General features: G+C 39.8%; 3 protein-coding genes across 5 annotated transcripts; 2 read left to right on the forward strand and 1 right to left on the reverse strand.

The window, feature by feature from the left end:
* Positions 1–668: 668 nt before the first annotated feature.
* LOC135936373 (ribose-phosphate pyrophosphokinase 1-like) lies at positions 669–5,706 on the reverse strand. Of its 2 annotated transcripts, none has more exons than XM_065479165.1 (3): positions 5,259–5,706; positions 2,518–3,066; positions 669–1,231 (listed from the first exon to the last, which is right to left on the reverse strand). In XM_065479165.1, the coding sequence occupies exons 1-3, from the start codon at positions 5,556–5,558 to the stop codon at positions 1,106–1,108; spliced, it is 975 nt and encodes a 324-aa protein (XP_065335237.1). In that variant the 5' UTR covers positions 5,559–5,706; the 3' UTR covers positions 669–1,105. The 2 variants fall into 2 exon arrangements, with proteins under 2 accessions (XP_065335237.1, XP_065335238.1); XM_065479166.1 differs by having other exon boundaries at positions 2,518–3,048; positions 5,259–5,705.
* A 412-nt stretch (positions 5,707–6,118) lies between these two features.
* Positions 6,119–9,853, forward strand: Tsen54 (tRNA splicing endonuclease subunit 54). 2 transcript variants are annotated; one of them, XM_065480008.1, is made up of 8 exons: positions 6,119–6,303; positions 6,361–6,528; positions 6,587–6,734; positions 6,790–7,028; positions 7,220–7,498; positions 8,118–8,452; positions 9,409–9,565; positions 9,619–9,853. In XM_065480008.1, the coding sequence occupies exons 1-8, from the start codon at positions 6,296–6,298 to the stop codon at positions 9,758–9,760; spliced, it is 1,476 nt and encodes a 491-aa protein (XP_065336080.1). In that variant the 5' UTR covers positions 6,119–6,295; the 3' UTR covers positions 9,761–9,853. The 2 variants fall into 2 exon arrangements, with proteins under 2 accessions (XP_065336080.1, XP_065336081.1); XM_065480009.1 differs by lacking the exon at positions 6,119–6,303 and having other exon boundaries at positions 6,398–6,528; positions 6,573–6,734.
* A 1,541-nt stretch (positions 9,854–11,394) lies between these two features.
* LOC135937452 (brachyurin-like) lies at positions 11,395–12,572 on the forward strand. The gene is made up of 5 exons (XM_065480602.1): positions 11,395–11,442; positions 11,535–11,566; positions 11,932–12,134; positions 12,191–12,330; positions 12,396–12,572. The coding sequence occupies exons 1-5, from the start codon at positions 11,395–11,397 to the stop codon at positions 12,570–12,572; spliced, it is 600 nt and encodes a 199-aa protein (XP_065336674.1).
* The last annotated feature ends 2,257 nt before the right edge of the window (positions 12,573–14,829 follow it).

The raw sequence follows: 14,829 nt of genomic DNA on the forward strand, positions 1-14,829 counted from the left end.
CTCAACCCCTTCACCGGGTTTTTGGTATCAATTAATGATCGGCGTCCAAACTCCAAACTGCCAAAGTCAGCCACACAGCCACAGAAGAGGGGGGGCGTAACTTAGGAAATATAATAATATGGTGGCGCACCACGCCCCCTATGGGCGGCGAGCAGTGATCTCTTGCCTGCCAAGTCTGCGCCGCCATAGTGTATTCCCTCAGTTACGCCCCCTTTTCGGCGGCCAATTTTGGCTGTTTCGACGCCGAGCATTTTGGTTTCAAGCACAATCTAAAAATTTAAGTATTTTTTTATACCAAAAACCCTAGTGCCTAAAGTCGAAGGAAACATCCCTGTTTTGTTTGGATAATTGGAACGAAAATTTAGCTTTCGAACATCATTCCCTGCCTAAAATACGCTCGGAGTTTTGTTTTCCGGATTTTAAAGCTTCCTGGACCCTTTCAAAAACAAATAAGATAAAAGGCCTAAAATCTCCGAACAGCCATGACATTTTAAAATCATATATACGTTTCAGAACAAAAGTAATTATACAATACATATCTAAAAATAAAAAGACCCAAGCAGATATACTAAAAATCCCGTGACCCGGCAAAACAAAAAATCAGTATTGAATAAGAATAAGAAATAGGAAGATGTCAATTTGTATTAAAAATCAATAAAACAACAGTGTTTAGGTAATTATACAGGCGCCTGACCAATTAAATTTATTGCCCTTGTACAAAGTTCAAAATTTACGGCCAAGCAGAACATTCTTGTTAAAATTTCGATTCAGAATTCATGTAAAAGGAACAAATTATTAAAATGGAAAGGAGTCTAGTATATTTTCTAATTGAGCACCGGCAACAGTGGTTTAATATTAAGTCCTTGCAACTTAAAATACAAAAATTTAAAAGTAATCCATTACAAACTAAACGAGTAGTTTTCTTTTTCTTTAAATATAATAATATGTGAGTTTAACATTAATTTTCTCTTTTTTGATTTGAAACGACTGCAGATCTCCCAGCGACATTTGATGCCACCACCCACTCGTCTGTCGTTTCTGGCAGTCGTAATTTAATGGAAATACACGCAGCGCGAGTACTAGCTGCTTTTTCAGTTCGTTTTTATTAGTATGGCACGTTCGAGAAGAGATACGAGACGGATTCCCCATTGTGAGTACGACGGACCGCCTCGGCGAACATCATGGAGACGTCGATCACTTGGATCTTACTGCTCTCCTTCATGTGCTTCTCCTGGGAACAAAAAATAAATAAAATCAGTACCGTTAGAAAAGGAGTACAAAGCTGCATTAATTCAAATAGGACTGGACCGAATTTAGATTAAACTGTACGGGTCATTGGATGCTACGGATCATTGACAAAAGTCACACCAATATTAAATATAGACAAAGTAAGGTAAAAGAGCGTCACGGGGTGTATTCTGTATTAAAATCAGGAACTTATTAAAGAATAAAACCATTTTTAAAATAAGGGATGCCCCTCAAAAGTATTCTCAAGGCACGTTTGAACAAAAACAAAGATATGACGATAAAGGAAATAATAACAGGATAATTTGACCCCTACAGAACTTCGACCTTGACCTTAAAGTGGAATGATAGTAATTTTGTTACTTTAAAAAATGATGTAAAATGAAAAGTTAACCCTAACCAACTAATTCTTTTGATATACTTGTGACCAAAGTGTCCCAAAATCCAATTTTACGAATTTTAACGGTTACGCCCCATATTTTGATTAAAGGAAATTAATTGTTACCGGGGTGATAAAATTATGAAAATTTAATTGTGACAAAAAATAGTGCTTTTGACTCTTGAAAACCATTTTTCATTTTTTAATAAATTGCAAATTTTCGAAAGGGGTCTCTTTTAGGCCTCATTAAAATTCACCAGTTCATAGTAGCGTCGAAAACTGGCTATATTCAGAAAGCTGATTAAGTTAATTATGATAATTAAGTTAAATTAACTAGCGCGCTAGCCGCGTTTTTTAACAAAGGGGGAAGTGTGTGACACGCCCCCCTCTGTTGGCTAGCAGCGCTGGACGCGTTTTTGCCAGTTTTCTCCGAAATTGACAGCGTTTGACCATGCATTCTCACATGATTTGGAATCCTCTCGTCAAATTCTATCTGACAGTGCAATTCTTTCTTTGGGGAAAATCTGCAAATTCAGCAAAAACCGCAAGCACAAAAATTCCTTTGAGAATTCTCCATTTAAAACAACACTAACTTTGAAGCCGATTTTCTCAAAAATTTACAGCGCTACTTATGTATATTTTGAACTTTACATCATCCCTAGGACCTAATCTGTATCTGTGCTAAAGGATTTTGCAGGGAAATTCACTATCATTCCTCTTTAAGAAATTCTTAGGTTTTAAAAATTCCAAAATCATCCCGAAAAGCCGGAAAAATTTAATTTTCACACATTTTCATTGTGTGTGAGGAAGAAATCGGTCGATTTTACTTAAAACGAGTCAAAACGACCAGGATACTTGAGCCTTTTTTAAAATTTATTGATTTAATACCGTACCTGAGGAATGGTATTAGTGACGGCGACAGCATCGAAGCAGGCAGCCTCGATGCGCGAGATGGCCGGGCCGGAGAAGATGCCGTGCGTGAGGATGGCGAAGACCTTGAGTGCGCCGGCGTCCATCAGCTTCTCGGCGGCGAGGACGATGGTGCCGCACGTGTCGGCCATGTCGTCGACCAAGATGGCGATCTTGTCGCGCACGTCGCCGACCAGCACCATGGAGGCGACCTCGTTGGCCTTCTTGCGCTCCTTGTGGATGAGAGCGAACTCGACGTTGAGCCGGTCGGCGATGGCGGTGACGCGTTTGGCGCCGCCCGCGTCCGGAGACACGATGATCGAGTTGCGCCACTCGGGGATGTTCTCCTTGATCCACTTGACCTCGGCCGGCTCGGCGAACAAATTGTCCACCGGGATGTCGAAGAAGCCTTGGATCTGGCTGGCGTGCAGGTCCATCGTGATGATGTGGTCGGCCCCGGACACGCTCAGCATGTTGGCGATCAGCTTGGCCGAGATCGGCGCCCGGCTCTTGTCCTGTAACGAAGGGATCATCTATTTAATTCGCGTGTGTCGTTCTTTTTGCTTGTGATCAAGCGACAACACAAACACAGAGTATTTTGTTTTCTCCTGTATAAAAATTCGGTTTTTTTACTGAAATAATTTTTAACTGGCAAATTTCTTTCTGTTCCATTCCTGAACTTGGGAAATTTAGTCAAGCAAAAGTTTATTCAAAGTAAAAATAAAATAAATAGTCTTAATGAAATGTCTGAAATTTAGGAATTTTAAGCGTTCACATTTTTCTCCAAGCTTCCAACAGACCGTCATGGACCGATCAAATGAGCACGAATTAATTATTTAAAGCCTATTAAACAAAAGCAACCATGAAATCATCCTAAAATAGTCTGAACCCGTAACTCCGAAAAAAGTGCATAAAAAATGGGGGTTTTCTAACGATCACATGCAAAAGGCGGCTTTTTAGACGTACTTTTTTTTAACTAACTATAGTCGTGATATAGGAAAATATCCCTGATAATTATATTTTTGTGGTGATTCCTCATTTGAAACCACTAAAATATATTTTTGCTGGCCAATTTAACCCCATAAATTCCCACATGGAAAGGAAATAACAAAAAATATCACGTGGGAATGGAGAGATTTGTAACCAGCTGTCAATTCACCAGTTGCATAAACCCTAAGTGTTCGAAGCCGCCAACAGATGGCACCACCGTAGACTTTCGATTTTAAAGCACTTCCGCTGCGATTTCAGACTCAATCTAGCTACTGTGCATTCTTCAATTAATTTGCTATTTTTTGACATGCTATAAACCAAAATCGGTTCAGCCAATCGCCGTAGAATCGTGAAAAACTATTTTTTGAAATAAAAAAATCTTTTCCAGCGTTTCTACGGCGAATGGCTGAATCGATTTTGGTTTTCAGCACGTCAAAAAAAACAAATTAATTAAAAAAAGCAAAATAGCTAGATTGAGTCTGAAATCGCAGCGGAAATGCCTTAAAACCGCTTAAAACAAAATTTTTAAGAAAGTCTGTGGTTGCGTCATCTGTTGGCAGCTTCAATAACTAAGGGTTTATGCAACTGGTCAATTAGGAGATAGAAAAATAATAAAAAATAATTTTTCTTTGAAAATGAGGCATCAAAAACAGATTTTAACATTTTCATGTATAATTTTACCTATCATCTATTATTTAAATTAATTAAAATTAGAAGTTCACCACGTTCGGAGTGGTCGCTTCAAGAACTATAAACTGAATCAATATCTCTCGGAATTTAAAATTAGGATTTATCTGTGGGCAGGCATCAACAATGAATTAAATGATAGAAAAGCGACTCTTTTACTTTTCCAGAAATATAATTATGGCTTCCTTGTTGCTTTATTTTTTGCTGCTAAATAATTGGTTGTGCTTGTATGGCTTTGAATAAAATGCAAAAGTATTTCAAAATAATTTTGTAGTAAAAAACAGTTGGCAACGAGGTTGATAATATGTTATTCAATAGGACCGTGAGAATGCCGTGGAATTTCTTTGAGTCTCTCGACAATTGCTGTCAAAATTCCAGCCCTATACTCTATGGTATTTGTTACACCCCTCCATTCATCATTCTTCTCTCCTCATTTCTCATTTCCCAATTCCCAATGCAGTTGCATTCTCACGTTTTGCTCCGCATTTTATGGTTTTGCTGTTGTATACTTTGCTTTTCTAACAGCAAGCTTCGGACCGGAAGGGCTAACCACCCTCCCCCTGTTGGGCTCCCCAGGGAGCCTTCCTAATCGACTTGTCTGAACAAACTTCTAACACGTGTTGAAAATAAATGTTCTCATCCTCTCGGTTTTTTTTAAGTAATAAAACTTTCGACATGAAAATAATTATTTTCTAAATTAAGTACAAATTCGATTATTCGTATGATTGCTCAGGAAATGTTTACAAATTAACAGCCTGTTAAAATTCCATGCAGGTGTCGGGGAGAATAATTCAAGACTAAATAAACAATTATTATTTCCAATGCTTGCGTCAAAACAAAAGCAAAGTGAACATAATTAAATTTTCCGATAAAATAAATTTGAAAACAACATCCTAAAAGGCACATTATTTATTTTAAACTGAACAGATTTCTCATGAAGAGTATGTAATAATGTTTTAATATCTGTCCCAGCATTCCGAGCCTGTGATAAAATTTAATGTTTTCGTGCATGTGTTGAAAAAGCGTAGGCGTTAAATGAGATGAATACCTTTTTATCCTGTCTGGCGTACGGAAAGCAGGGGATGACTGCGGTCACCCTGGAGGCAGACGCGATTTTGCACGCGTTAATCATGATGAGCAGCTCCATCAGGTTGTCGTTGACCTCCCCGCAGCCGCTCTGGATGATGTACACGTCCTCGCCGCGGACCGATTCCCCGATCTCGACGCACGATTCCAGGTTGCTGAACTTTTTTGTAACCACTTTGCCGAGATTCATGCCGAGCCGGTCGACGATGGCCTGCGCCAGCTCAGGGTGCGACGAGCCGCTGAAGATCTTGATGTTGGGCATCTTGCTCACTTGTCCCTGAGTCGTTCGTCTGCCGGAGGGTGATGGTCCTTCGAGCAGGCCAAAACTGAGATTGAGGGTTGTTGAAGGTGCTCGTCCGACGCTTAGGTTACCAACAAAATACTCCTCGTGATTTACGGTAGGGAACCAAGCAAACAGGCCCGGACACGCTCGAATCCCTCCGAAACGCGCCAAATGTTTGATTTCACGTGAGAGGGAATTCTGAGATTTGAATTTGGCGCCACTTTAAGACCGACTGTCGCATCTCTTTCGGAGTGTGCGCACGTCGTCAAGCGCAACCATTGTAAACAAACTTGTATGGGCAGGTTTCTTTTTACCAGGTGTAGTGTGAGAATAGGAGTTAAGGACGAGCATGAAATTAAATTGCTTTTTAATTATTTTTTACCGGGTTAGGCTAAAATTTACAAGAAATTACGAAAACAAAATATAATTAAACTTTTTAAAGACTTAAGAATGAATTTTCAAATGCATTATTTATCTAAAGATTTTCAACTCCCTAATCAACTCCCCTAGTGCTAATATTTTGTTTCTTGTTAAAGTTTATGCCGTCGCCTTCATGAATAGTACAAAAATACTAATTTTTCGCGCATTTCTTCAAGCTTTCCCTTGTCTTCGTAACTGTTTGGCAGCTATACTTCCCGAAAATTAATTTTCGACCGCGTGACATGTGATCAACTAGATACCTGTCGTCTCTTTGTTTTGATTACAAAAATCAAAACATGCTCTCGTGAGTCTTTCCACGAACCTGCTGAGCCTATTTTTAAAATTCTTATTTTCTCCACAGAGCAAAGGAATTGTCTGCTGGCATGCAGAAAAACCAAGGCCAGACAGACCCGCTTAAGCGAGGACAAAAGCTAAACACTCCTTCAGGTACATGGTCGGAGGAAAACGAGGTAGAAAGATGCAGAAGCGACTTGGTCACCTTGCTCAGCGCCCAGAGAATTGAAAAGAAGTGGGCTAAGCCAACAGAAATTAATTTAAAGCGTGAATTTAAAGGATTTTTCGTGCAGGAGTCTTCGGTCTGTGGCGGAATGGGTGCCGGCAAAGGGTCTGGCGATGGTCACACGGAAGCAGGGAAGATGCTGGACCACCTTTGGCGTTGAGCTGGGCAAACTGCTCTGGCTGAGGCCTGAAGAGGCCCTGTTCCTCATGGAAACAGTGATTTTTAAATTTATTTTTTAAACAGGATTTTAATCAATTTATGAATTTATAGAACACATTGGAGCTGCAATTCGGTGGGGTGTCTTTGAGTGTTCAGCAGGCTCACAACCTGATCCTGAGCTCTAGTCTGCATCTGTCTCACTACCAGGTGTATTCAAAGCTGCAGCGGTTAGGGTGGGTTGTCCTTCCGCGCTGCAGACAGACACCAGAACCGCCACCGCTGATCCCAGCCAAAGCAGAGGCTCCGAAGGTTGAAGTCATAGACCTGGACGCTGAGGACGAGTCCGGCAGGTTCGTTTTAAAGGTCCCATTTTAGTCAGGGCACATCTGCAATGATGTAATCAGTTAAATAATTGATTTTGTGAGTTAAATTGTGGTTGTTTAATTTTTAGGAGTTTTTCCTAACGAATAAATTATTAAAGAGCCTCATTTTCTGATAATTCCAATTTTTCAGTCATATAATAACCCTTTTTATTCATCAGGTGCAAGGCTTTCGAGCGGTATGTGCCCAACATCCTCAACCAAAAGCAGTGGGTGGTGCGTGTGGCCCCTGCTCACCTGCTGCCGCCCAACATAAATCCTTCAAGGCAAGAGTACCTGCTGCGTTTTGGCGGCGATCCCCAACAGATGCCATCTTTACTTGGCAGACTGGGACCACCGCCACTCAACTCGCAGATCTTCCACCCCAGACAGCCTCAGCAACAACTCACGTTTAGCTTGCAACAGACACAATTTAGAGGAAGCTATTTCCATGCTCAAAGGCAAGACAGAGGTTTTAATTTAATATTGTGGAATTTTTTAAGTAATGTTTGTCCGTATGGAGAGGCTGAATGAATTGGTTTGGAAATTTTGAAGCATTTTCTTAAATTAAAAAAATATTCTGCTGGCAAGTTTAAAAAAAAATAATATTTCTTAAATATTTCAGTAATTAATAGTTAATTTAGTGTTTTTGGTTTATCACAAGAATTAATTTATTCTTATGTTTTTCTTTTTCTTACCATTTTACTGCCAATAATGAAGAAACAATTTGACAAAACAATTAAGAGGCCACAGATTTTTATCAAAAATAGTTTTAACTCTACCACTTTAACTGGAATGGAAAGCTCTCAGATTAGAAACCTAAAAAATACGACATTTTTTGTTTAAAATTCAGAGGGGATATATTTTAAGATATCTCAAATTTTTAAATTACTTGATATTATGTCTTCTCAACAATAATTTGTAATCTAAATTTCCACAAAACTGCACTTTTAAATTATTTTAAGCAACAGGAATAAAATATAACTAACCCAAACAAAGAAATAGACCAGTCTCATCCTATCTAGAAATATTTTAAGTATTATGTTGCACTATTTTAATTGAAATCTCTTTTCCTCTCAGGTTTGAGTTGCAAGTGCAGAGTCAGGCGTTAATGCACCAGCAGGGGCCGCGGCACTGGCACCCCCGGCCGCGGTGGCCGCAACAACACCACCAGCCACGGGGGAGGCACAACAACAACAACCGTCGACGCCAGCGGAAGCAGCCCAGAGACGAAATCCCTCACTACGAGAGAGCGAGTGCGCCGAGCGGAGGCCGTGGCCAGCAGAGACCCAGGTTTAAGAACTGGACTGAGCTGAAGGCCAAGAAGGGCGCCGTAGAGACCATAACTTTGGAGCCGGACGAGGAGAGATTGAACGAGTGCGGCCTCCTCCAACCAGACCACTGCAAAAGCTACAGTAAGTGGAGGGAGAGTCTTGAACTGCGAAACTAAATAGAAATTTTCAAAAAGCAGTAATAGTCACGCTTGAAAATCAACTCCTATTATATTTTTCAACAACCTATCATTGAGTCATTTGCATATTGTGGACAGCTTTGAAAAGTTTTGTTCCCCTCTAAGTTTCTGTCTTTTTCTTTGAATAAACATCCAGAGATAAAAAATTCAATGCTGATAGGTCAGTCTTAAATGTTTTTCAGCACACGTCAAATGAAATCATTTAAATCAAGAATACAAAGTAGGAGGATATAATTTAATCTTGAATCACAGAGAAAGGAGTAAAAATAATGAAATGTGGTGCCATTTGTCACCATCGGGAATTTCCCAATTAGCAATTTTAAAGAAATCGCAGTATTTTGCATGGCAATAAATAATCTTTTATATTTTTACTGGAGTAATTTTCAAAAATGGAGCAGTTTTAATTGAGCGGTTTTTCTGTTTCTGTCCCGTCCTGTTCCAAAAATTTCAATTTCTTGTCTTGTCCTGTTCCGTCAGCTATATTCCTGTTTTTTCCTGATTTGGTTTTTGTTAAAATAAAAATTTAAATTTAATTCCATATTACAAAATGGTTTTAGCAATTTATAAATGGTAACTTCTGCTAGGGTTGTATTTGAAATAAGATTTTTTCAGGAATATTTTGATTGTTTGGGCTACAAATTTATTCTCATTAAAGAAAACGCTGTAAAACAGTATTAAAATGGATGTATAATGCTATCTTCAGATGGGTTAATCTGATATAAATTAGATTTAATTTTTTTTAATAAAATTCCTGGTCCTGGTAAATATTTTCTTGACAGGAAAAATCAGGAACTCTCTCTAATTTATAGACAGTTTTAGGAAAAACCCTGTTCCAAATTGAAAGTGACACTTATAATGCTACGATGGTTGCAAAATTCCTAAAGCAATTTATTTTTTTAGAAACGGTGCTGAGCAAACTACAGATATTCCGCAGTGCCAGTCCAGCTGCAGCAGACAGGAGCAGAAAACTGGAGCTAAAATACGACGTCTACATGCCTTCAGCTCACTTCAGAAAGTCGGCTCCTCCAACTCCAGTTTGCCACATCGCTATTCTAAGGTAGCCATTGTAAAAAAATCTTGATCCGAATAAGTGATGATCGATTTTAACAGTCAGCACGACGAAGTGCCAAGCGAGGCCGAGTTGAATCTGGCAGAGGATGGAAAAGAAGCACCGATTGTCTTCGCTGTTGTGTTGCTGGACTCAATTCAATTCATCAGCCTTTCTGGTGTTGATCTCAAACTCGTCTCGTGATTATAACTCAAGAAATAATTGCCTTACATTTTAATACTTTTATTGCAATCAACATGGATTTGTAATTTAAATAAAATCGCAACTTCTTCAGTTATCAAAGTATATTTTTTAACCGCAAAATTTCCTGTTGATTCTTATAACCAGTTAGGAACAAAAATTTGTATAACATGGCTATAACCCTGGATAAAAAATTAAAACTCAATATTTCTCCTCTAGAGTTAAAATGTAACTAAAAACCTCTTCAATTAATCAGCAGGTGAATTTTTAACATTATTAGTGCCAGATATAATCAGGGTCGAAGGGTAAAAAACTGAGAAAATCTAAACTCCCGTAAGAATTACACGGGAACTATTAATTTTGGATTTAATTAGTTATATGAGGAATTCGGCCACGATTACTACCCTATCCTCTTCTAACTGACGAAAATTGACGTGAAACTGAGTTTGAGATTTTTCCGGCCCATAGGATTTTTTCTAAAAAAATAAATTGATTTTAGCACTCTCATTTTCAGCAGTGGACGAACAACTTAAATAGGCGCATGGGCGCCGCCGACCCCCTGGGATTATTTTTTTCATTCTGGCGATTGATAAACACCAGGGGGGTTGAAACAAACTCATGTCTTGATTTTCATTTATTTGGCTTTGTTAAAATTAATTTAATGCGGATTTTTCGAATTTGCACTTGCGCGTATTATGCGCTGCAGGCGCCCGGCAATGCGGTAATTTTTTTTTAAATTCACCCGTTTGTCTGATCGTCGACGACGACGACCTCATTCGACAGGCTATTTTCTCCAAATTTTATCTAGCAAACACAAATGTCCTTTTTCAGGGTACCGTGACCTAGAGATCCTGTCCGCAGTACAATTTTAATACTTTTTCTACAGTTTCATTCGACGATACTCAGCCACGATTTTTCATACTTGCCCGCCACCGACCTTCCTCAGGTTGCACGACGTATGAGGATTGTTTTTAAGTGGTTTTCGCGGTGTCGTTGCTTTTTTAATTGCAAATTTTGCACTCGCGAAGAGTTTCAACGCGCACACGAGTGCCGTGCGGCGCCGCGAGGCACCTCAACGACCATTTTCGGTTTTCGCGATTTATTAAGAACCAAATTTTTGTCCGCAAACCCACACAACGATTTATTCGAAGCCACTTTTCGCGATTTTTCCAGCGCCGGCGCCGACCACTTTGGCACATTGTCGTTATCAACTCTTTTTCGGAATTTTTCAACACGATTCATGACGAAGCAGGAACGCCAAGCACAAAGGCGAGATATCGTCTCGACGGAAAGCAACCGAAGGACGAAAGGTCCGAGGACCTGAGGAGCCATCTGGCAGACCATCGGAAGCGCTGTTCGAATTAATCAATAAATACTGACAATAGCACAAAATTACACAATCAGAAATATACACAAACAAAATTCCTCATGAGCGAGATAAATAAGATAATTTTAGCTTTGAGTAGATGTCCAGAATTAAACATTGTTTTTGTATTTCTTCATCCTATCTACCCCGTTCGTGCGCAAGAAAAAACTACGTGATGGTTTTGACAAGTAAAATTGCGATAAAATGAGATGCACCAATATAAATATTGCCTGAACGGCAGGTTTAGTCGTTAAATCACTCCAACGCCGTCATGAAGACAGTAATTGCGTTGACCCTCGCCCTTGTCCTCGCGGCTCAGGTATGTGAATTATAATTAGGGGTTTGGACAAAATTATTGAGCCAGTCCACGATTGAAGTTTAAACAAAACTATGACCAAATTTTTTTTCCAGGCCGTTGATGACTGGCACAAGAAGGTGCAATCGTACAAAAGCGCAATCAGGGATTCTCATGGTTTGTTATACATAATTGATTTTACATTCACAATTAGAAGAATGTAATAATATATTGTAGCTAATTCTCAACACATCTTCCGTGGACGTGTCGCACACCTTGGACTCCTTCCCTTCCAGGTTCTGGTTTGGAATCAAAACGTCGGCGAAAATAATAAAATCTGTGGTGGATCCCTCATTAAGGAAGATAAAGTGCTGACTGCAGCTCATTGTTGCAACGGGTGTGTGAGACATGGCCACCAAAATAGGACTTTAGACAAACTTTTAATAATTCCAGAGCGTCATATTTCGTTGCCTTTCTTGCCACTATCAACTTTGCAATTGTCGAACCCAACAGACAGAGAGTCAGGGGCTCCAAGTACACGATACACGAGAATTACAACCCCGTAACTATTGAAAACGATCTCTGCATAATTCACCTGGACGCCGAGGTTCGTGGCGAGGGCATTGCCACCCTCCGCCTTCCGTCTCGCTCCCAGGCCGAAATGACCTTCGCAGGACACAAAGCTACCATCGCTGGATGGGGAGAAACCTCAGATAGTAACAAAAATCCTTTCAGGATATGACAAATTTTAACTCTCCACTTTTCTGTTTAGATGACACCATTATGAACACTGTGCTTAGGTACACTGATGTCATGACCATCATGAAAAATGACGATTGCAGAAGATATTATGAACTAATTACTGCCACGATGCTTTGCGCGAACAGCCCTGACGGATCTGGCGTTTGCATGGTAACCGTTTTTCGTTTTGGTTTTTGCTCCTTATTAATTTTTATTTTCCAATTTTGGCAACGCAGGGAGACTCTGGCAGCCCCCTCACCATCACCGAATCTGACGGAGTGAAGACCCAAGTTGGAATCTCCAGCTTTAGTCCTTCAGTAGGCTGTGAGACGCTTCGTCCTGACGGCTACGTCAGACTCACAGAATACCTTGACTGGGTCGAAAAGTGGGCTGAAGTCGATATCCGCCCTTAAAACTCTGGCGCCATTGAGAACCGTTACATAATAATCTTATATAATTTCTTTTCATTAGAATAAAGCGGTATTCTAATTTCTAAAATGAAATTTTTATCACTTCAAGACAAAAAATAATAATTCAAGAGCAAATTCAGATTTAAAATAAGCCTCACTTTCTACTCTGGGGAGGTTTTGTACACCAACTTCCTTAGCGTTTTCCTCCCCCAATAAAAAAGCCACGTTGTATAGAAATTTTGCTTGCCAATCAAGCATGGTACCACTGCGCAATTTTTTTCCGGAACCTGACATTGAGAAGATATTCCATAAAAGACATGGTGGGAGTGTATTTTGGTCCTAAATATTTCAAAAAATCATACCAGCCACTGGCGCACAAAAAACACAGAATAAATTAGATTAACCCCCCTAGAAGAAATATTTGGCTCCTCCACTTATTAAAAGGTATCCGATATTTGTATAAAAACAGAAGTACATAAATGTTTTAAAAATCTACAAAAACTTGCGTTTTTACTTACACCCATTGATATAAGTTAAATTAAGTACAAAACGCCCGCACAGAAATTTATTGTCAAAACATATTATTCCAGGATTAATCCAACTTTGTCAAAGAATATTCTGCGAGAAAAAATATTCCGCGAAAAAGAAATGTCTACGCTTTTTTATTCAAGGATTAATCCACAGATTATTCCAAAATAGATATTCCTGGAATATTTCTAGATTAATCCAAGAGGAAAACTTTCATAAAATAAAATTTCTCCCTTCAATTTATTTGATTGTTCTAGGCAAATCAAATGAAATTATATACCAATTAGTGATAGACTTTTTTGCTCTTTTTATCCCTGTCCTCTCGGACCGGGAAGGGCGCGCACTGCTCTGGCACGAATGCTTAATTCCAAGTGCCAATAACACCGCGAACGGATTGAATGGGTGCACCAGGCCGCACAGGGACGCAGCCCAGTCAAGGGCCACTTGCCTCCGCACCGAGGACTGCATTGAAACGCTAGACATTCGTCCCGTGAAGCCAAATCACGCGTGCTGGAAAGGTGCAAACCAGCCCGTTGAGCAATTTGAGCATTTCGAGTCACTAAACTAACCACTTTTTGCCATCTCTGACATTGGGTAGCCAGTATATTAGATCTCCGAACTGCTCAAATACCTCACATTGCTTTGACACTCCTGAGAGTGCCTTAACAATGCGAGCCAACGGGCTGGTTTAAAAAAGTATATTTTTCATTTTTTAAGATAAGTTGAGATAAGTTAAGATAGTGTGACAACCAATTGTTATAAAACTGAAAAAATCGTCTGATATTACACCATTATTCATCTTACTACGTTTTGGGACTGTCATTCTATATATGCTGTCTGCATTATTGGCTCAATAGTTGTGCAGAATGGCATTTTGGGACGAAGACGTTCCAGATCACTGCAAAGCATGGTGGTGGTTGTGGCTTGCAGTTATTATCGTTATTATTGTGGTCGGTGCGATACTATCATGCGTCATATATTGTTAGATGGTGTTCAGTACGTGCTATTTTTCCATTTTGTAAAACTCAAATTTCAATAATTTAATCTGCAGTTATGCCGTAAACCTACTCGGCCTGAGCTGTCCCAATGTGTGCCTGCAGACCCTAGGCTCGGCGCGAGGCCGCAACCCAAGAACCACCAATTTATGTACCAAATTGGCCTTTCTTTATTTTGCCTCAAACGTTCAAGCGAGCACTGATTAACGTAAAGTAACTTTCACGCCCCAAAATGTAGTTTTCCAATCACTGACTGGCACGTGACACGTACTGTGTTGTGACACTCTTTGGCCTGTTACTGACCTCAGAGGAGGCGCCATGACCAGGCGCTAATATCGACAGTCATGAGCACCGTATATTTTACAGAATTGGCATTTATTTTGGAAGCGTAAGACGAGCATTGTTTAACTTTAACGTGATTTTCGCGCCCTCTCAGCGCACGATTTGTCTGAACCAAAACCACTGGCTAACGCGTGTAACTGGCGGCCAAATGCACCCTCCCCCGAGTGACTGGAGAGGCTGCATTTGGGCTTCCTCTGAGATGGTTTTCCGACCTCTGCCGAGCAACATCTAGCGTACGCGCCAGCCAGCCACAATTTATAATAAGTAAGCATTTTTGTCAAAGTCTCGTCTGCGTTTTAATAGTTAACGTAACGGTAAATATGGACAATGATCGCGATTGAAAGCCTTTTTATAATTGTTAGAGTCACTTACGTTCCAATAAAACCACATCATAA

This window comes from Cloeon dipterum, chromosome 2, assembly GCF_949628265.1.
Source record: "Cloeon dipterum chromosome 2, ieCloDipt1.1, whole genome shotgun sequence".
Taxonomy (NCBI): domain Eukaryota; kingdom Metazoa; phylum Arthropoda; class Insecta; order Ephemeroptera; family Baetidae; genus Cloeon; species Cloeon dipterum.

Coding starts and splice junctions, on each gene's coding strand:
- Tsen54 (XM_065480008.1), top strand. Junction 8,453..9,408: donor AGACCACTGCAAAAGCTACA/GTAAGTGGAGGG, acceptor TTATTTTTTTAG/AAACGGTGCTGAGCAAACTA. Junction 9,566..9,618: donor TGCCACATCGCTATTCTAAG/GTAGCCATTGTA, acceptor CGATTTTAACAG/TCAGCACGACGAAGTGCCAA.
- LOC135937452 (XM_065480602.1), top strand. CDS start 11,395: ATGAAGACAGTAATTGCGTTGACCCTCGCCCTTGTCCTCGCGGCTCAG. Junction 11,443..11,534: donor CCCTTGTCCTCGCGGCTCAG/GTATGTGAATTA, acceptor TTTTTTTTCCAG/GCCGTTGATGACTGGCACAA. Junction 12,331..12,395: donor ACGGATCTGGCGTTTGCATG/GTAACCGTTTTT, acceptor TTGGCAACGCAG/GGAGACTCTGGCAGCCCCCT.
- LOC135936373 (XM_065479165.1), bottom strand. CDS start 5,558: ATGCCCAACATCAAGATCTTCAGCGGCTCGTCGCACCCTGAGCTGGCG. Junction 3,067..5,258: donor ACGCCAGACAGGATAAAAAG/GTATTCATCTCA, acceptor CGAATTAAATAG/ATGATCCCTTCGTTACAGGA. Junction 1,232..2,517: donor TCACTAATACCATTCCTCAG/GTACGGTATTAA, acceptor TTTTGTTCCCAG/GAGAAGCACATGAAGGAGAG.